This window comes from Bufo bufo, chromosome 2 (assembly GCF_905171765.1).
Source record: "Bufo bufo chromosome 2, aBufBuf1.1, whole genome shotgun sequence".
In the NCBI taxonomy this organism is placed as follows: domain Eukaryota; kingdom Metazoa; phylum Chordata; class Amphibia; order Anura; family Bufonidae; genus Bufo; species Bufo bufo.
Genome location: NC_053390.1, coordinates 734,918,357 through 734,940,702, shown reverse-complemented (window position 1 = coordinate 734,940,702; position 22,346 = coordinate 734,918,357). Strand labels below are relative to the sequence as shown.

The 22,346-nt window shown below is 47.1% G+C and overlaps 1 protein-coding gene across 1 annotated transcript in view; it reads right to left on the bottom strand.

Annotated features, from left to right (window-relative positions):
* GUF1 (GTP binding elongation factor GUF1) overlaps positions 1 to 22,129 on the bottom strand; it is a 77,395-nt gene extending 55,266 nt beyond the window's left edge. Inside the window, exons 1-6 of the mRNA XM_040418917.1 lie at positions 22,064 to 22,129; positions 19,104 to 19,408; positions 14,030 to 14,141; positions 13,522 to 13,670; positions 10,711 to 10,791; positions 1,855 to 1,932 (exon numbers count right to left, since the gene is read on the bottom strand). Of these exons, the coding sequence (XP_040274851.1) occupies positions 1,855 to 1,932; positions 10,711 to 10,791; positions 13,522 to 13,670; positions 14,030 to 14,141; positions 19,104 to 19,295 (612 nt within the window). The 5' untranslated portion in view covers positions 19,296 to 19,408; positions 22,064 to 22,129. The remainder of the gene's footprint in view (positions 1 to 1,854; positions 1,933 to 10,710; positions 10,792 to 13,521; positions 13,671 to 14,029; positions 14,142 to 19,103; positions 19,409 to 22,063) is intronic.
* Between the last annotated feature and the right edge of the window lie 217 nt (positions 22,130 to 22,346).

Sequence of the window (22,346 nt, the reverse complement as noted above, 5' to 3'; positions counted from 1 at the left end):
CCCTAGCTGGCGCATCGCGAGATTACAGCGCTCTAGCTTTCTGACGTCGGGGAGCAAGGAGGAGATTCTGAGGATGCGGGGCGGTGCTCGGCTGGGCTCCTTCACGCTGGACTCATCAAGTTAATTTGCATATGTATCAAATCGTTTTTTTTTTACACAATAAAAGCACACAGAGCTATGGGGACTGGGTATTGCGGATGTGCTAGCGGCGATCTAGCAACCCATGTCCTCAGCTCTATACACAAAATCCCAGTGACAGGTTCCCTTTAAAAGGGTGACCGTAAGCCTCCTACTGCCCAATATGCGAATGAATGTGCAGCCTACAATTTAAAATAGTTTTTTTTTACTGGAGGACATTCTTTTCTTTCTGTAGGTGGGTCAGCAACTCATTAAGCACCTGCATGTGCACTTGGCAGCTGAAGGCACCTGTGTTTGTCCCATGTTCATATGTGTTTGCGTTGAGGAGAAAAATGATGTTTTTATATATGCAAATGAGCTTCTAGGAGCAACAGGGGCGTTGTTGTTACACCTAGAGGCTCTGCACACTCTGCAACTGCGACGCCGTCTGCCTAACCCTGTCAAAGTGCTGAGGGCACGGCAGTTGCAGAGAGAGCTGAGCCTCTGGGTGTAACAGCAACACCCCTGGTGCTCTTAGAAGACCATTTGCATATATTAAAACATCATTTTTTTCAGCAATGTGAACACATATGAACATGGGACCAACCCAAATGCCTTCAGCTGCCAAGCGCACATGTAACAGGTCAGCCAGTGTCAAAGGTACAAATCTGCTGACAGAGGACCTTTAACTCTCCTCCCCCGCACACAAAATAGTCCCCCTCACATATAGCCCCAGAAATAAATGCGGTATGTAATACCCCCAAAATGCCTCCTTCTCTGCCGTCTATGGCTATGTATTTCTATGAATTTAGAAGTAGGGGTGAAGTAGTATTACTATGCAATGAATATGGCATTTCATCTGAAATGCCATATTCATTGCATAGTAATACTTTGAGTGGTAATCCCTTTAACTGTGCGTAACTTGTTACAGGACTGGAAATGGCAAACAAAAACAAGTAAGTTTAAAGGGAACCTGTCACCAGTTTTATGGTGTTCTAACTAAGGGCAACATAAATAAGTGACTGATTCTCTTAGCACAATGCTGGGTCACTTTCTTTAATTGACCCAGTCAATCTGCCAACATCTTGTATTGAAAAGCTCAAGCTGATAATTATGAGTCCTGAATATTCATGAGCTCCTGACTCTCCCCGCCTACCTGCTGCTGATTTATATGGAAAATAACTGTCAATCAGCAGCAGGTGGGCAGGGGAGTGGCTATAGCTCTGAATTAAATATACGCTGGACTCAATGACATCACGCTGGACTCAAATCAGCTCATTAGCATGCAGCATCTTTGTGTGTATATTATGAGGTAACCATCTGTCACACCAGTAAGTGAATACATCTAAGGCACTTTTTAGTAGTTCATTATTGTATATAATTAGTTAGATTATAATCAAATATCCACATGACAGGTTCCCTTTAAGGAGAATCCTGCTTAAAGGGTCAGAGTTTTCATAAAATTTTTGATGTCCTCGAAACATATCAAAAGTTTAGATTGGTGGGTGTGTGAGCGCTGACCAAAACTTTTGATATGTCTCTCTGGCATATCAAAAGTTTTATGAAAAAACTCAATGACCCTTTAACTTGATAATGATAAAGCCTTCACTTAATGCACCACATCTAGCTCATTGAGTTATCTATACTTGGCACAGCAGGAGCGCTGGTGTTTACTGCTTTATCTGACACAGGAGTGAAGAAGTTTTTTTTATGTGCTCGGATGTGTACGCTCTTTACCTTGTTTATAACAGGAATAATTGAAAGCTGTGCTTCAAAGGCGAGAAAGAAGTTTGCCACAGTCTGTGCTTGAATACCCTTAAGGGGGAAAAAATAAATTACATATACAATTATTGAAACATCTAAATGCATTACATCATCAAACCTGGTGAACCGGTAAATGACTTGCCCTCAGGGGAATATAAGCTACTGTCATTCAGTAATCATTTAAAAGGAACTTTACATTTTATGTGATCGCCACCCTAGAATTTAACTGAAGGGGAAAAAGCACAACTTAGGTCATCAATAGTAATAAGTCAGAGCAGCTGGATTTGTATTCTCTAAGATGTTTTGCTAGTCATCCAGCTGGATTTCTCACTTGAATGACTTGTACAAGAAATCTCTGAAATTAAATACTGGTGATTAGGTGTGATAACTCTGAAGCATTAGAACAGCATTGTAAGTGGCAGACAATAGATGTCGTATCTTTCACCTCTATTCAAGTTTAGTTTCTCTAATTTAACAGATAGCTTCCTTCACACCTCTTTTGAACCAGTCCTTCTCTGTGTCTTAGATGCAAACCTTACTGTTTTAAAACAAGTGTTCTTTGTCCTTAAGATGTAGGTACACAGCTGAGTCTTCAACGCAGGTATTGGCTCTTCTGTGCAGAACACTGGCTTTCTTGGACTGCTTGGTAACAGATGGACAAGAATGGAAACAAATTCTAAAGGAAACCAACACATATGATTCATTACCAGCTGTTTGACTCTCACCATCCTCTGGATCAGAAGCTAATGTTCATCAGAAACATCCGAAGTCGATTCGCATAAAACTTCATTCCAATACTGTACGGAGCGGGAGCTCTGTACAGTATTAGAATGTATTGGCTCAGATGAGCCAAAGTTATTACTTCGCGAAGTCTCTCGAGACTTCGGGTAATAACTTCAGAAATTAATTTGTACAATAAAAAAAAACATTTCCCAAACTTGGGTTCTTTTCCAAAGTACCACTTGAAACCGAACCAGAGTTCGGGAAATGTTTTTTTACCAGTACAAAATTAATTTCTGAAGTTATTACGCAAAGTCTCGAGAGACTTCGAAGTAATAACTTCGGCTCATCTGAGCCAATACATTCTAATACTCCCACTCCGTACAGTATTGGAACGAAGTTTTATGCGAATCGACTTTGGATGTTTCATCCAAAGTCGATTCGCTCATCCCTAATCAGAACCCTACACCACCGGACAGACAAGATCTCAACCAGCACAGGAGCCAAGACAAAGGAATTCAAACACCTGAAAAGGGCTCTTAAAACAGAAGAGTATTCAGACTGGGCCTTTGTTAAAACTGAGAAAATAAGAGGAAAGAATCTTAAGATTGCTGATGAAGTTGAAAAGCAGGGCAGATAGAAGAAATTGGTTGTTCTGAATTTTAATAAAAATCGCATCCATGTCTGTTTTAAACTTGACAACACACTGAGGTAGCAACTGGTTCACCCAAAAGACCCAACACCAAAACACAAGAAGAGCAATATTGTGTATGCAGTTCGGTGCAGTTCGGAGTGCCAAGAAGTGCACGCTGGGGAAACAAAACAGCAGCTACACCTCTGGTCAGGACTGTGTACCTATATCTTAAGAACAAAGAAAACTTGTTTGATGACAGCAAGGTTTGCATCTTAAACATGAGGAGGACTGGTTGAAAAAAAAAAACAAAAAAAGGAGACTTTTGTATTACTTACCAGTAAAGTCTCTTTCTCGCTCTTCCTTGGGGGACACAGGAAACCATGGGTATAGCTCTGCTCCCTAGGAGGCGTGACACTAAGTGAAAGCTGTAAGCCCCTCCTCCATCAGCTATACCCTTCAGCCTGGAGAAGAGACTGCCAGTTGCGTGTCCAAGTAGTGAAAGATAACCACCAACCGGAAAAAGAACTGTCGAGCCCCAACAGGGGCAACCAAGCCGGAACCACAACTGTAACCCAAATGAAGGGCGGGTGCTGTGTCCCCCAAGGAAGAGCGAGAAAGAGACTTTACTGGTAAGTAATACAAAAGTCTCCTTTTCTCGCCCATATTCCTTGGGGGACACAGGAAACCATGGGACGTTCCAGAGCAGTCCCAGAAGGGAGGGACCAGAACAAACTCAACCAACACCAGAGGCATCAATCAACTGCCGCCTGCAACACCAGACGGCCTAAAGCAGCGTCAGCCGACGCATGAGTATGCACCCTGTAGAACTTGGTGAAGGTGTGCAAGGAGGACCAAGTGGCCGCCTTGCAAATCTGCTCCGTAGAAGCCCGATTCCTCTGAGCCCAGGAAGCCCCGACCGCTCTAGTGGAGTGAGCGGTAACACCAAGGGGCGGAACCTTGCCCTTGGCGAGATAAGCCTCAGTAACAGCCATCTTGACAAAACGGGCGATAGCAACTTTGGATGCCGCCATCCCTCTGCGCGACCCCTCCGGGACCACAAAGAGCGAGTCAGTATGCCTGAAAGAGCTGGTTACTTCCAGGTAAATCTTGAGCGCCCTGACAACGTCCAGGCGATGAAGCTTCCTCTCCCGCGGGTGGGAAGGGGAAGGACACAAAGAGGGGAGAACGATGTCCTCGTTCAGATGAAAGGCGGAGACCACCTTAGGAAGGAAGGAAGGGACCGGACGAAGAACCACCTTGTCCTGGTGGAACACTAGGAAAGGTTCCAGACAGGAGAGTGCAGCCAATTCGGACACCCTCCGAAGAGAGGTGACGGCTACAAGGAAAATAACCTTGCAGGACAGAAGTCGCAAGGAAACCGTCCGCAGAGGCTCGAAAGGGGAAGCCTGGAGCGCTGAGAGAACCAGGTTCAGGTCCCAGGGCGGTACCGGAGGGCGGTACGGGGGAACCGCGTGAGCCACGCCCTGAAGGAAGGTCTTGACAGGACCAAGGGGGGCCAGTGGGCGCTGAAACAAAATGGACAGCGCAGACACCTGACCCTTCAAAGAACTAAGGCCCAGACCTTGGGCCAGTCCGCTCTGCAGGAAGGACAAAACGGTGGGGAGAGAAAAGCGGAGCGGAGGAATCCCCAGATCGGCACAGAACCCCAAAAAGGTCCTCCAGGTCCTATAATAGATCCTAGAAGAGGACGGCTTACGGGCGCGGATCATGGTGCGGACGACGTCCGCAGAAAAACCCCTACGTGTCAGGACGGTGGTCTCAACAACCACGCCGTCAAACGTAGGGACCCTAAACGCGGGTGGAAGATCGGTCCCTGAGAGAGAAGATCTTCCCTGGCGGGCAGCGGCCAGGGCGCGTCTGCCAGGAGCAGCATGAGGTCGGCATACCAAGACCGGCGGGGCCAGTCCGGAGCGACCAGAATCACCGAGACGCCTTCCGCCGCGATCTTCCGAAGGACCTTGGGCAGGAGAGGGATGGGAGGGAATATGTATGGGCGCGCGAAGCCTCGCCAAGGAAGAACGAGGGCGTCGGCTCCGCAAGCTCCCGGATCCCTGGCCCTGGACAGATAGGCGGGGACCTTGTGATTGAATTTTGAGGCCATGAGGTCCACGTCCGGTATGCCCCAACGAAGGCAAATGGCCTCGAATACCTCCGGGTGAAGAGACCACTCGCCGGGGTCGACGGTGGTGAGACTGAGGAAGTCCGCCGCCCAATTGTCCACCCCTGGAATAAAAATTGCAGATAGGGCCGGGACGTGGGCTTCCGCATTGCTGCAGCGCTGCGAGTGCCCCCCTGGTGGTTTATGTACGCCACAGCCGTGGCGTTGTCCGATTGTACACGAACTGGATGACCCTTCAGCAGATGAGTCCAGTGTCGTAGAGACAGAAGGGCCGCTCTCAGCTCCAGGACATTGATCGAGAGTTTGGACTCCGATGGAGACCAAATGCCCTGGACGGATCGGGGAGGAAACACGCCTCCCCAGCCCAAGAGACTGGCATCGGTTGTAACCACCAACCAGTTGAGTGGCAGAAAGGACCTGCCCAGAAGAGGGGACTGTAACCACCAGCGGAGAGATGACCGCACCGGAGGCGATAGATGGAAGGGATGATCCAGAGACTCCGGCGATTTGTCCCAGGAGGAGAGGATCGCCCGTTGGAGAGGGCGGGAGTGAAACTGCGCAAATGGGATCGCCTCGAAGCAGGCAACCATCTGCCCCAAGACCCGCATGCAGAAGCGGAAGGACGGTCGACGGTGGAGAAGGAGACCCCGAACCGCCCCACGGAGGATCAGACGTTTTTCCGAGGGAAGACGTACCTCCGCCGCTCCTGTGTCTAAAAGCATTCCCAGGAAGACTAGTTGTCTGGAGGGGGGAAGGGAGGACTTGGGGAAGTTGATGACCCAAACGAACCTCGCCAGAGAGTGTCTAGAGTGAGATCCACGCTGGCAACCGCTTGAGAAAGGGACGGAGCCTTGATGAGGATATCGTCCAAGTACGGTAGCAGAAAAACACCCCTGGAACGGAGTAAGGCCAAAACCGGGGCCAGGACCTTGGTGAACACCCGGGGGGCTGTTGCCAGCCCAAAGGGAAGGGCGACAAATTGGAAGTGGAGGTCCCCCACGGCGAATCGGAGGAAGCGATGGTGACACCGGGCTACCGGAACATGGAGGTAGGCATCCTGTATATCGATGGAAGACATGAAATCTCCCTGCTCCAGGGAAGCCACCGCGGAACGGAGGGACTCCATCCGAAACCGTCGAAGGAGGAGAAAACGGTTGAGCTTTTTGAGGTCCAAAATGGGCCGCACCGAACCTCCCTTCTTGGGAACTACAAAGAGGTTCGAGTAGAACCCTTGGAACCTTTCCTCTAGAGGAACGGGGGTAATCACCCCCCTGTCCAGTAAGGCTTGAACGGCCGCGGAGAACGCAGCCGCGCTTTTCAGGTCCCGCGGCGGGCGGGAGCGAAAGAACCGATCTGGAGGGAAGGATGCAAATTCGATTTTGTATCCGGAGGACACAATTTCAAGGGCCCAGGCGTCGGAGACGTGAGCCATCCAGACGTCCCTGAAAAGGAGGAGCCGGCCCCCCACCCGGGTGGGTGGGGGCGCGCCTTCAGGCAGAGGACTGCTTTGCTGCGGGTGTGCGGGCAGCCTGCGGCTTGCGCCAGGAGGGCTGCGCCCGAAAAAACGGCTTCCTACGCTTATCCTGGGGAGGAGCCGAAGCGGCAGCTGTGGTGGGAGCCCCAGAGGCCCTGCGGGAGGACCGAAAACGAGACGCACCAGGGCGTCCGCGGGGGGCGCCCCTGGCTTGGGGTTGAGGAAGATGGGTGCTTTTACCACCCGTGGCCTCCGAAATAAGTTCGTCTAGGCGGCCCCCGAAAAGGCGGGAACCTGCAAACGGTAGCCCCGCCAAGGAACGTTTGGAGGCAGCGTCCGCTTTCCAAACCTTCAGCCAGAGCTCCCTCCTGACGGAAACTGCCAGGGCGGAGGAGCGTGCAATAAGGGCTCCCGCATCAAGGGAGGCCTCACAAACAAAATTCCCGGCCCGAATAATAAGCTGGGCCAAGGAACGTAGGTCCTGGATGGGGACGTCCGAGTCCAACTCCTGTTCCAGCTGCGCACCCCAAGCAGAGATTGCTTTCCCTGCCCAAGCAGAGGCAAAAACCGGTCTGAGAGCAGAACCGGAGGCAGCAAAAATGCCCTTGGACAGGGTCTCCATGCGACGGTCCTCCGCTGACTGAAGAGAGGACCCGTCGGGAACAGGGATGGCCGTGTTCTTTGACAGTCGGGCCACAGGGGGGTCCACCTTGGGTGGGGAAGACCATGTGGCCACGACATCGGCTGGAAAAGGATAGCAAATGTCCAGCTTCTTGGGGTTGACAAAACGGGCGTCCGGGCGAGCCCAAGCCTTAGACACCACAGAGGAGAAATCAGAGTGGATTGGAAAGACTTTTGAGGCCTGCCTGGGTCTGATAAAGGAGACGCTAGCTGCGTCAGAGCTAGGGGGGTCATCCTGCACCTTAAAGGTGTCACGAATATCAGAGATGAGTTGACCCATCGCTGAGGCTAGCTTGGACGGCAGGGCCGAGTCCATTTCCAAATCTGAAACCGCCAATTCACCTTCAGAGAGCGAATCCTTTGGAGAGGAGAGGCCCGTCTGGGTGCGCACGCGTGGCGGGGAGAGTGAGGCCTCAGAGGAGGAGGCTCGCTCTACTCTAATACGCTTCTGAGAGTGCCTAGCTCGGGAGGGGTCACTAAGAGAGAGTGAACCCGCTGCAGCGGCAGAAGCAGTGGACCCGGAGGGCGCGACAGTCAGAGAGGCGTCCTGCGGGGTAGGTGGCCTGTCTATTAGGCGGCCCACGACATGAGTGAGGCTTTCCACGGCCTGGGACAGGGATCTAGCCCAGTCAGGCGGGTCAGAGGAAGCAGGGAGCGACTGAGGCTGCGGTGGAGCTCGGCATGCAGTACAGTGCGGATCAGACTGCCCCCGGGGAAAGGGTTCCCTACAAGCAGTACAGGCATGGTACCAAGGCTTGGCGGCTGCAGAAGGGTCTGACATGGTGGAAAAAAGATGTTGCACTAAAGTGGGAGACCCCAAAGAAAAGTGGTGGCACGGAGGGGGTTAACAGTCCTACCAGACCCGGATGATGCAAGCGGCAGCGGTAAGGGGAACAGACTGAGGAGGCTGTGGAGGAGAGGCAGCAGCACGGAGATGAATGGCTTCAGGATCGCACGGCAGAGAAGATTCCACGCAGCACTGAGAAGTGGAGCCCGATGAAACCGGAAGTAGCGGAGCGCATGTAGGAAGCTCCGCCCCCCCTCTGCCGCGCTGAAGAAGAAGCAGAGCCGCGCGCGCGCGGCAAAATGATTTTAACCCCCAAGGTGGTGAAGTGCCGGCCAAGATAAAATGGCGCCGTTCACGCCAAGTAAGCGGCCCCCGCCGCGCCTGGATGTGGCAGACGGCTTGCTTGCCTGCGGCCGTCCCCTGAAGGCAGCGTCCCTGCCAAGGATTGCCCAGATAAACTCCCCTGCCCGGTAACGGTCCCGATATGCCCGGGGGGGTGGGGGGGGGGCGGGCGATGTAGCAGTGGCAATGTAGCAGTGGCCATGGGGGATGTAGCAGCGGCCATGGGGGATGTAGCAGCGGTGGGAGGGAGGAAGGGGAGGCTGGAGCAGCCACTCTCACCATACGCTGTCTTCGCCCTCAGTCCATCCAGCGGGGGTCGCCCCTTCAGCTACTGGCACCGCAGTGGCAGGAAGCCGGGGGAGGGACTTGGCGTGCGGGCGACCCTGAGCTGGCGGGACGCAGGGGAGCGAGGCTGCCCTGGTCCACCTTGTCTTCTGTGGGGGAGGCGGCAGTGCGGAATTACCGGCACTGGCGCAACTCAACCCCGGGAGAAACAGAGGGGTCTAATGCGCCTCTGTTGTCCCTGTAGGTAGAAAAAAAATCGAATTAAAAACAACAAATAACGCAAAAATAAAAAAAAAAATCATAGGAAAACAACCCTGCATAAGCAGGGGGTGTCTTGCCTCCTTGGACACTAAGCAAAAACTGGCAGTCTCTTCTCCAGGCTGAAGGGTATAGCTGATGGAGGAGGGGCTTACAGCTTTCACTTAGTGTCACGCCTCCTAGGGAGCAGAGCTATACCCATGGTTTCCTGTGTCCCCCAAGGAATATGGGCGAGAAAAACAACATTCACATTAAACTTGAGAAACTAAGCTTGAACAGAGGCAGAGGATTGTGACATTTATTGTCTGCCACTTATAATGCTGTTCTAACACCTCTTCAAAGGCAATTTAATCACACCTAATAGCTTCAGCCAGAAATTTGCAATCAACATGTTACCTCCATAAGGTACTCATTATGATAAACAGATTATGCTAACTGAAACATGAGTCACTAGTATTTAATGCCAGAGATTTCCTTTACAAGTCATTCTGAATAACAGAAGAATGGCACCAAGTAGAGTAGCTATAGGACTGAACACCGACACAATATTATAGAAAAACTCACAAATCTACAGGGTAAATTTGAAAACATGGAATGGAGACGTATGCAAAAATATAGATGGAAGAGCCCTCTGGAGTGTACTGGATCACAATAAGGGACCTATAGCCTGCCATGTGCACATATGTACTCTGTATGAACCTGGGAGAAAAAAGAAATCATGGCATGCTCTACTGCGTACCGACTACAGAGCCATTCTCTCCTAAAAGCATTGCTTCTATTCAAGAACATGAAGCATTACAACAGGCACCATATGGGGGGGGGGGCACAGGTCAGTGACACTTACCTGTAGGCACTTCCTGTGCTCACACACAGGCTCCAGGTACACGGCAGCATTTATAGATGCTAATATTCTGCCAAAATAAAGGGGGTTCTCCTTGGCTTTGACTAAATTCTAATTTTTAGGCAGCCTGTGGAAGGGATATTATTTTACCACCACTTGCCATTTAGACATGTTGACTATTCAGCAATCTCATTATGCAGCTGAAAAGACACATTAGGACATCCGATTGAGACATCGGCGGAAGAGTCCGAAGCCAATCAGGTGGCCATGTGAGCACAGCCCAGAATGCAGAATCAGTGGTGCAAGTCCAGTAGTGGTTAAAGTACAAGCTCATAAATCCATATTCACTAAGCTCCCTCTAGTGATGGCTGCCTGAACTTTGCTATACAAGTGTCCTTCCTTTTATTTTGGTTTAAGATGTCCCAAGATGACAAAAACAAAAAAGCACAATACTTTTTGGGTTACTATGTCGGGGGTTGTGAGCAACACAAATTCATCTTGCGTTCCTCCCTGGATTTTTCAAACCTTGAGGAAAGGTAAGAAAGAACGCATCTGTATTCGGTAACTAACCACAGGAGTGCATTATGTGTTAGACCCATACAATATATGCACAATTCATAAGAACTATGCTCAGGATATTTACATAATGTATAGAAAACATAAGTACCTCATTTGCATCGACCACCAATAATACACCTTGACAAGCAGAAAGGGACCTTGAAACCTCGTAGCTAAAATCAACATGACCCTAAAAAATAAAATAAAAAATTGGTCAAATATGAATTGACTGATGTTAGCTGCATTTATAATCCTCAAACTTTATCATTTCTCCACTTAAGAAACCCAACATAGACAGCACTAAACAGAGCAAAGGCACAAGAATGACTGCACAGTAGAACACAGAATACACATCCTAACAGAACCGGAAACCTCAGCTTCGTCAACTTGGGCGACATGTTTATCTACTGTCAAAAGTGCTCCCAAAAGGTGCAGATATGTTAAAAGAATACTTTGCTGTGGTGCAGGAAGCCTAAAGGGTCATTGGGGGAGATTAATCAAGACTGGCATTCCCATACGCCAGTCTTGTTCCCCTGTGCGCCAGAGTGAGATGCGTCTAATTTATTATGGTTTATCCTAATAAATTAGTTACATCTCTGCCCCTCTGTGCGCCAGAAACTCAAATCTATGGCAACTAGAGGCTGGTGTAGCTATAACTTACTCCTGTGTCGGGCCATGCGAAGCCCCTCCCGTCCCTTCTTGCCTCACTTTAGAAAAGTGGTGAGAAGCTTAAAAAGTTGCAAATATGGAGTGTGCCATAACTTGCAACTTTCTTTTTTTTACAGCCCAATTGTAGAGTAAGGGATCTTTCACGCAGCGGATTCTACCCTAATACTTTTGATAAATCAGAGAGACATATCTACAGTTTTGATCGGTGGAGGTCTGAGTGCTGAAACCTCCACTGATCGATAGAATGAGGAGAGAGAAGCGCTCACATACAGTGGGATGCAAAAGTTTGGGCAACCTTGTTAATAGTCATGATTTTCCTGTATAAATCGTTGGTTGTTAAGATAAAAAATGTCAGTTAAATATATCATATAGGAGACACACACAGTGATATTTGAGAAGTGAAATGAAGTTTATTGGATTTACAGAAAGTGTGCTATAATTGTTTAAACAAAATTAGGCAGGTGCATAAATTTGGGCACCACAAAAAAGAAATCAATATTTAGTAGATCCTCCTTTTACAGAAATTACAGCCTCTAAACGCTTCCTGTAGGTTCCAATGAGAGTCTGGATTCTGGTTGAAGGCATTTCACTTCTCAAATATCACTGTGTGTGTCTCCTATATGATATATTTAACTGACATTTTTTATCCTAACAACCAACGATTTACACAGGAAAATCATGACGATTAACAAGGTTGCCCAAACTTTCGCATCCCACTGTATGCTCTCTACTGTCTGCAGGAGAAGAAATGAGACAGACTCAATAGAAAGTCTATAATCCCGGCTGGATTCTGTCCTTGGCAGCAATGAGAGAGTGTGTGATATGGGAGAGCTTCTCTCTCCACATTCTAGTGATTGGTGGGGGTCTCAGCGCCTGGACCCCAACAAATCAAAACTTTTAATATGTCTCTATGACATATCAAAAGTTTTATAAAACCTTAGTGACCATTTGATCCACTCTATAGTTTTCTTGGCGTTTGATGCCAACTGTAGAACAACTTGGGGAAGATTTATCAAAACTAGGGGTAAGAGGAGGGAGGGGCCCTGTTATCAGGTCTGCAGGGCAACATTAGGCAACCTAAACCATCCCCTAGCCATGCATGTTATGGTCACTACCACTATAACTCCATGGTAGGAAACCGCTATATCTAAACTTGAGAAACCTTCTGTATTATTTAATTCCTGTTGCTTATATGGCATCAACATTTTCTGCAGATTTATAGGAGTTAGAGCTAGTTCACACTTGTTATGGATCTGCATTAATTCCATAATTTTTTAATGGAAAAGTCATTTCCAATACTTTTATTCTCATTTCCATTTTTTATGTACATGACAGATCCCAATGGGCAGTGTGTTTTTTTAGCTTATAGAAGTCAATTCTTGAATTGAATAACACACGTTCATGTTTGCACAGTTCACTTCAGTTTTCTTATCGTCCACATTTCTGCAGCATTGCAACAAAAGAAAAAAACTAAACCCAAAACTGGAATGAACTCAGAAAACAATATGGAACAAAACGCATACAAAAAAGGAACAAAAACAGATAAGGCTACTTTCACATTAGCGTTTTTTGGGTATCCGTCATGGAGCTGCAAAAACGCTTCTGTTACCATAATAAATCCGCATGTATCCGTCATGAACGGATCCGGTTGTATTATGTCTTCTATAGCCATGACTGATCCTTCCCCTATTGTGTCAGAGAAAACGCATCCGTCCCCACTGACTTACATTGTGTGTCAGGACGGATCCGTTTGGTGTCTGTCTGACGAAACTGAGCGAAAACGCTGCAGGCAGTGTTTTGGTGTCCACCTCCAGAGCGGAATGGAGACTGATCGGAGGCAAACTGACGCAATTTGAGGGGATCCTTTTCCATTCAGAATGCATTAGGGCAAAACTGATCCTTTTGGACCGCTTGTGAGGACCATGAACGGATCTCACAAACGGAAAGCCAGAGCGCTAGTGTGAAAGTAGCCTAAAATTGTTAAAAAAAAACACAACAGTATTTTGTACTCATGTAGGCCCTAATATTAATACTATAGTGTAGAAAAGGTCACTGCTAACCAGGGCTTCACTATAAAAGTCTGTAATATTTGCCCTATAATGTAAGGGTGGGGGGGTGTTCTAGTGTCATATATATACCTGCATATTTTGGCATCAGCCTTTATGTCCGAGGTGTTCTTGGGGAAATTTGCAGATAAAACCGGAGCAGCTGCCGGATTCATTACAAATCATCAACCACAAAGCAAACTCACCGGAGTGTCAATCAGGTTCAAGAGATACTTCTTCCCCTCATACGTGTAAAACAGAGAGGCGGTCTGGGCTTTCACCGTGATCCCCCGCTCTCTTTCCACTTGGAGCTTATCTAGGACTTGCTTATTGGAGGCAGCTTTTGGAATACACCCTGTGAAAAGGAGAAAGATACAGGAACGGACAGAGAGTCAACGAAAATGGGACATTTCACAGTATAAAGCCAGTTTTACAGGCGAGTGTCCTGGGCCGACCTCGCAGCATCACATGGATGAATGGGAATGCCAGGGACAGCCAAGTAATGCACATTGCCATCTCCAGCAGTCCTATATGTGACCAACACTGGGAACACAGGACCCCCATTCTAGTGATTGGCAGTGGCCCCAGCGGTGTGACTCTTATCCCCCATCCTATGGATTTGTGGAAGAATCCCATTACGGTACATAAGGCAGACTATCTTCAGCCATGTATAGAGACGAGGACAGACTGAGGTTATACAGGAACAGGACATACCTGTAATCTCAAGAAGTCTGTCTGCGAGGGTACTTTTCCCATGGTCCACATGTGCTATTATGCTAAAATTCCTAATGTAGTCCACATCATATTCAGACATGTCAATTCTTTCCTGAAAGAAACAGAGCAAACATTAACCCCTTGGAGGGTTATTCCCATCTCATGCAGGACTTTTGTCTCTGCTTCAAAACCCTTCCTCTGAGCGGAAACCTAACGGATCCTATTATAGGTCTGTGGGGCCCGTAGGTTCCGTTCGGCTCATTTATGTGCCGAATCCGTCCTTTCCGTTCTTCTGCGGAGCAGGAGAACGGAAAGGCTGAATGCGGATGTGAACTCAGCCTTAGGGCTCATGAACACGACCATATGTATTTTGCGGTCTGCAAAACACGTATCCGGAAAAGAAAAAACAAAACAACACAGCTGACAGCCATGTGATGTCCATGTTGCATCCGTTTTTTTGGCGAATCCATTGTAACAATGCCTGTCCTTGAACACAAAACGGTCAAGAATAGGACATGTTCTATTTTTTTTGCAGAACGGACATCTGGACACGGAATTCACACAGATTCATTTCTGTTGTTTTTCAAGCCCCGTTGAAATAAATGGTTCCGGATATGGACCTGTAAAAAAAACGGAACAGAAGAAAAATATGTTCGTGTGCATGAGCCCTTAGGGAAACAGTACAGCTTGCTGTTCTATGCCGTTTCATCTACAGTGGATATAAAAAGTCTACACACCCCTGGTAAAATGTCAGGTTTCTGTGATGTAAAAAAAATGAGACAAAGATAAATCATTTCAGAACTTTTTCCACCTTTAATGTGACCTATAAACTGTACAACTCAATTGAAAAACAAACTGAAATCTTTTAGGTAGAGGGAAGAAAAAAATATAAAAATAAAATATGGTTGCATAAGTGTGCACACCCTTAAAGGGACACTGACAGGCCAAATCAGCATATATAGTTAGATATATGACATTACAGGTCTTATAGAGTCTTTTAAAAGCATATAAGTATCCCCCCTGTCCACCTTATAAAGAGCGAAATATAAAGTTTTATAACCTGCATCTGCGGTCAGCAATCTGCCCAAGGGGCGGCGTTTCGTGTGAAAATGCGCCCAGCTAGCCGCTCCCAACTGCCGTTCTTAAGCCCCGCCCAGCTCATCATTATTCACTTCGCTGGGCGGCGGCTAGAACTCTCCCCAGTCCCGATCCTGCGCATGGGCAATTCAATCCTCTGGGACGCACTATTAACCCCTTTGACGATGTGAGTGAGCAGCGCTCTGAAGCGCTGCTCTGAACAGTGCATGGCTGAGGCTGAGCTTGGTAATGTCACTGTTGTGCCATATTTTCTCCACTTGATGATGACTGTCTTCACTGTGTTCCATGGTATATCTAATGCCTTGGAAATTCTTTTGTACCCTTCTCCTGACTGATACCTTTTAACAATGAGATCCCTCTGATGCTTTGGAAGCTCTCTGTGGACCATGGCTTTTGCTGTGGGATGCGACTAAGAAAATTTCAGGAAAGACCAACTAGAGCAGCAGAACTTTATTTGGGGTTAATCAGAGGCACTTTAAATGATGGCAGGTGTATGCTGACTCCTATTTAACAGGATTTTGAATGTGATTGCTTAATTCTGAACACAGCTACATCCCCAGTTATAAGAGGGTGTGCACACTTATGCAACCACATAGTTTTCTTCCCTCCACCTAAAAGATTTCAGTTTGTTTTTCAATTGAGTGGTGAAGATTATAGGTCACATTAAAGGTGGAAAAAGTTCTGAAATGATTTATCTTTGTAATTTTTTTTTACAGCACAGAAACCTGACATTTTAACAGGGGTGTGTAGACTTCCTATATCCACTGTATACTTGCATTATCAGGCTACCAGTTTTGAATTATATGGCTGACTCTACACAAATATGCCAGTCGCCCTAACTGATGGGGTATCGATACTATGTTAAGATGAGATGTAGGCATTTTTCCCCTTTAAAGATGGCGCCCACTCTTTCGCAATCGTGGGTGGGAGGGGGCGGGATCTATTGCCACAATGTAATTATTGGGGTGCTGGTCCCGGTCTCCTCCTCCTGGGGTGCGCACGTGCGGTCTAGTGTGTGAGGTATGTGGATGGGCCTGCTCAGCTGGGATGTCGCCTGACTAGATCACATGTCCGGGATATCGGACGTGACGTTTTGTGAGATCGCAGGATTTTGACGCCATCTTATGAGACGCCACTTCAAACTACACATGGTTACTCCCCTGAAGTTACAGGTGAATGCTTGCTTTATAATTTAGAAGGAGGGGTAACCTGTACGGTATATATAGTATGGCTATAGCTCAGATTGACACGCCCCCAAGAGGAAGCGAGGCGAAACGTACGTTGGGGTTTCCAGCCCTTCTTGGCTCTCGGTCTGTATGTTTGACTCAGGAATACGAGGGTTATCCAGTGTTTTACGATATGTTTTAAACCTGATTACATCTGCGAGTATACTACATTTTTATGATTTGACCCTTGTTGATGGTACTTCACTATTGGGGCGACCTCTTTGATGATTCACAGAGTGGCCGATTGAGAAGGAACGGCAATTGGTGCGAATATCGATGTTTTCCAAAGGTGCATTTGGCCTGAACTTAAAAAGGAATACTTCCCTAAGATTCAACGCAGCGCGGTCCAATAAACGCTTAGGCTCCATTCACACGTCTGCAATTGTGGTCCGCATCCGTTCTGGAATTGTGCGGAACGGGCGTGGACCCATTCATTCTCTATGGGGACAGCACACAGTGTGCTGTCCGTATCTCCGGAGAGTGCCGCCGATCTTCCGGTCCACGGCTCCTTCTATGGGGGTGCCGGCCGGGTGAATTGCAATATACTACGGACGTGTGAAAGGACCCCAAGATTGTATGTTTGACTCACCCAGCGCTCTTTTGTTATTACTCGTTTCATTGTGTTTGGTTTATATGCCTTGATATTGGTACAGCTGTATCCCTGCTGGACCACATCTCTATATATTTTTATGTGATGGCAAAGTACTGTGCATTTACTATATTTGATGATGTGGCCTCAACAGAGAGTTCATTTAGGGTGTAGCACTTGAAGGAGTGAGCAATATACTTATACCTTGATTATTAATTATCTAATTACAATACGGTTATGTACATATTGGGACTTTATCTATGAGGTAATGCAGACCTGGAGTCCGGCAGGGGCAGTATCTTTCACAGCACTGCTATCAATTACAGCGTTTTATTATATGTATTGTATGTCTTACTGATATAATGTAATAAAGAATGTATTTGTACTATACGCTGTTCCAGTAGCTCTCATGCATGGCACGGCTCTGCTGTATCCCGGCCGGGAGGTGGTCGGAGCGGTGTCTCATCTCGCTTTAGGAACGGCGAGATGAGACAATCCCTTTAAGCCTTCCTGTGCTTGTTGACAACCTGCTCGCAACTTTTCCTAAAAATCACTGTGGCCTAATGGATTTAACATGAAATGCCATCTTAATAAATTCCCTAAACTATTTTGTCGTGCCATATATTTTCCACTATGCATGATTTAAATAGATTTTAAAGGGGTTGTGAAGGCCATATATATTGATGGCCCATCCCCAGGTCAGGTCATGAATATCTGATCGGCGGGGGTCCAACAGCCAGCAGCCCTGACGATCAGCTGTTTGAAGAGGAGGAGGCCCTCCATGCTCATTCTGGACTGTGAAGTCAAGGAGGTTCCCTTCAAAATACTGAGGGAAGAGTCTGGGACCACTGCGGATGTTACTCTTCTCCTGCAATGCACATTGAGCGCATGCACTGTGAAGCGAGACGTACTGTACCATACTCTGCTTCAGATTCTTCTCCCAGGTAGTTTAAATTCAGTTTACTTTCTTTTGTGCAGACAGATGAGTTTGCTATGGGCAGGTTTGGAAGCCTAAACTCCAGCTGTATGTGGGCATGCTGGTGGTTTATGGCCCCAAACCTGGCAATAGCTATCGGCTGAACAGTCTTTTGACAGACAGCTAGTTCTCTCGACTCATGCCTGGCTTTCCCAATAGAGAAAAGCTAATGAACCGCTGCCGGACTCCTCTCCCACAGGAACAAAGGCTCAGGCAGGTTGAAACCAACATGCCTGATCTTTCCCCGGACATCTGCTGCTGAGGGAGAATCAGGACAATATGTAAAGTGTATGATCAAATTAAAGGCTATGTACACCTTCCTATGCAATTATTTTTTTTTTTTTTATTATTGCATTTTACGCATTTTTGGCTAAAAATTATTATTTTTAATTAATATTGAGCCATTCTGTCACAAAGAGTTAAAGGGAACCTGTCACCTCTACTGTGCTACCCTCACTGAGCGTTTCTAAATGATCATTGTGTTACCCTAAACATATAAATTACACTTTTAATTTCATTTGCAGACGAATTCAATAAGTAGTATGCATTTTTGTACTTCCCACCTTTTATGCAAATTAACATAAGTCATATCTTACTTGTGTGACCAGAGAAGAGTCGTATTTTCAAGCTCTGACTCATCTTAGGTTCATTTCCATATGTATCAAATCGGTTTTTTTACACAATAAAAGCACACAGAGCTATGGGGACTGGGTATTGCGGATGTGCTAGCGGCCATCTAGCAACCCATGTCCTCAGCTCTATACACAAAATCCAGGTGACAGGTTCCCTTTAACGTTTTTTTACTAGCTGTGTGACTGGCACTTTCACTTTGTGCCGGTCATCTAATAAACCTTATCTCTAAGCTACTAAGAGGTAGCAGAGATAAGGAGCCCGTCAGCTCCTGGCCTGACGGAAAAGATAGAAAATCCAAAAGGTGCCACTAGAGCATGTCAGCTCTGTACAGAAAAAGAATACCATATTTTTAATAAAGACCAATTAAAAAAAAAAAATTTTAGCTCAAAATTAGTACAATGCAATAATAATAAAAATTGTCCCCAAAGGTGTACATAGCCTTTAACACCATATTAACAAGTTACAGAATACACAGTGCAAAAAGCCAATACTGTCACGACTACTTCCTAATTAAATGGAGACGAAACCTCAGCATCCAAACCATAATTTCACCTTTTTTGAACTATATGGGACCACACGGGATGAATTCATAGGATGGAAAGTTTGTAATAAGCAGCGACTTCCCCAGAGGGTTCCTGCCGGCCTTCTCTGCCCGGAAAGGCGTCTATGGAGGGCGCAGACGTGGCGCTTCCACTTCCAGAGATGCAGACATTTTGCACCGTGACGCGGATTAACAGCAAACATTTCTTCACGATCAGTCCCGCAGGTCGACCAGCAGCCCCTGGACAAGGCCTCATACGTGCAGCGCGGCCCAGCAGATCACATTAACCCCTTTATTACAGGAGCACTCCATTGTTCTAATACAGGGCAAGAAAAAGAAGCAGATGTTAGGACAGCAGCGCTAATAGTATGTATATCACATAGGGTCAGACACAGGATACACTTTATACACAAGGTGGATGGCATATAGTTGCCAATGCTGTAAACCCAGTTGGCTAGCAAAGGAAAAGAATAGCATGCCAACCGCAAAATTATGGCAGAAATCCCAGGGTCAGTCTCGGGTTTCCACCATGGATTCTGCACCAAATACATGTCGATTTTTTTCTACCACGAGACCATGGGCATAGCTATAGTGGAAGCGGCTGCTAAGGGGCCGGACTCAGAAGGGGCCCACCCAGGAGGAGGACTAAAAGATCAGGGTCCCCTCAACAGTATTATACAGTCAGTACTAGTTATGCCACTGCACGAGATCCTGCCCTTCAGTATCCATTTCATCACTGTCAGTAAATGATGTCTATCCTGATGCCTAAGGATTCATTTTGAAATAGATCTGTCATAGATCCAGTGAGTTCACATTCATCACGTGTCCTGGGTGCAGCTCAGTGTTATTCGAGTGAATGGGGCCGAGCTGCAATGCCAAGCACGGCCACTATCCAAGGCACGGCGCTGTGCTGGTAAGCTGCGGTGCTCACCAGCAGATCGGCAGGGATCCCGGGACTCAGGGCCCCACTGATCTGACATTGATGACCTACCCCAAGTCTCAGAAAACTCTTTAATAAAGACTTAATCAATTTGCTCAGCGCATTTCCGATTAAGATGTGTTGGCGTTTTCTGGCAGTCGTGCTCCATGAGAGCAGAATTACACCACATATGAACCAGCGGAGATTGGCGCTATTGTTTACATCAGCTGCTGGTGTAAGTTATAGTGAATCTGTCAGGCCACGCCCCTTTCTGCTAAGCACCACCCACTTTTCTTAAACTGGCGTAAGCAGCATACAATGGAAAAAAAAAGTGGCAAATTTTGGCGGGAAAAACCAACATGCGCCAAAAGTAGTGCTTGTGACATAAGTCTCTTGTGTAGAGTGTATGGCGGTGTATACGGAAACATGCACACACCTTGTACAATACCCGCAGCACATACCGCGGTACACTAATCTATGGTGTAAGTGGGGACAGTGTAGGGTGGCGCTATATAAGCTCCAGGAAATATATACTTCAGTATCATAGTAAAGAATACAAGACGTATATAAAATAAACAATGTGATGTTTCGGTACAATTTACCAAAAAGTGGCGTTTCACATCAGCCGATACCATGGAACAGCGGCGTCTGTGTGTCATGGCTGCAAAATTGGACAGAGGTAAAAAAAAAAAAAAAAAAAAAAAAAAAAAAAAAAACACACACAGAGATGGGCTTGTCGTATTTATCAAACTGCTGGGACATTTTTCGAGACACCTGGGGGTATATGACCACCCGGCATAAGGCTTTGAATTTCTGCTGAATGCCGCAGACCCATTCCATGAGGCTGATCCTAGTTCAGGCACACGCCACGTTTTCCACGTGGAAACCATGACAAGGTGCGGTTATCAAATCTGTATGGGGGAAACAAGGGAGGCAGAATACACGATATTCCTGTGGATTTCAGCATGGACCAACGGTGGACTCTGTGTGGAAACTGCGCCATGTGAACACGGCCTTGAACATTCTTTAATAAAGGTAGAAAAACCGAGATTCCAAGGGACGAAAATCAGATGTGAAATCTGTAGAGAACACTGAACGGTACAATGGTGAGAATGACAGATGTCACCTGGGACAGACAGGAGGACGTGGCCATCGTAAAGGGGTTGTCTCACTTCAGCAAATAGCATTCATCATGTAGAGAAAGTTAATACAAGACACTTACTAATGTATTGTTATTATCCATATTGCTTCCTTTGCTGGCTGGATTCATTTTTCCATCACATTATACACCGCTTGTTTCCATGGTTATGTCCACCCTGCAATGGTGGTCGTGCTTGCATACTGAAGGGAAAACCACCAGCCGATGCACGCTCTCAAGGTTCCAGTTGGCACCTTTGCCTATAGCGTACAAGCACGACCACCGCTGACAGATAGCAGGGTGGTCGTAACCATGGAGACAAGCAACGTATAGCGAGATGGAAAAAATTAATCCAGCCAGCAAAGGAAGCAATATGGACAATAACATTACATTAGTACGTGTCTTGTCTACATAATAAATGTGACACAAACCCTTTACTGATGTCAAAAAAGCAGAATTCCATTGCAGTCAGTGGGATCTGGTAAGACAGGTCATGGAGAAGAAGTGCAGAGGAACTGAATTGTGTTATGAAGCAGGTAAATCTACAATCCATAGGTACAATTTACAAAAAATAAAAAAAGTGAAAAACTATCCCCCCCCCTCCTAAATCTCAGGCTGAGGCGAATACAGCGGGAGCCGTCTAAAGGCTGCGCTGCATGCACGGTGCTCCCTCTAGTGGCCGGATTCTGACACGACACCCTGCAGGGGAGAAGAGTAGATTCAGAGACATAAGCGCCCACAGGACGAGAGGCGACAAGTTAAAAAACGCAGGTCGGGAGAGTGCGATATCTGACACCGCGTAGAAGGGATGCGGTTCCTATGCGCGGCCGCACAGCGCCCCCTGCGTACAGTACGGGTGCCCCGGGAGTCACACCGTCCACGTGTCGTCACCAGCACCGGGCTCCGTCACTCACCTTCCGGCTACACCGTGCCCTACACAGCCAGTGCAGCGCCATGTGACAGCCGCTCTCCCGGCATGCACCGCTCCTCTGCTGCTCTTAAAGCGGCAATGTCACAATGTGTGGGGGTGTTGTTTTAAAAGGGAAACGGCAGAATTTTAGCTCCTCCCCCATTTTACCATCACTTACCGTAATGTGCAGGTATGTCCTGATGTACAGAAATATGCAGCAGAGGTGGGCTTGTCTTTAGGGTATATTTATCTAAGGAGTTATCTTCTGAAATGTCTTGGCATTATTG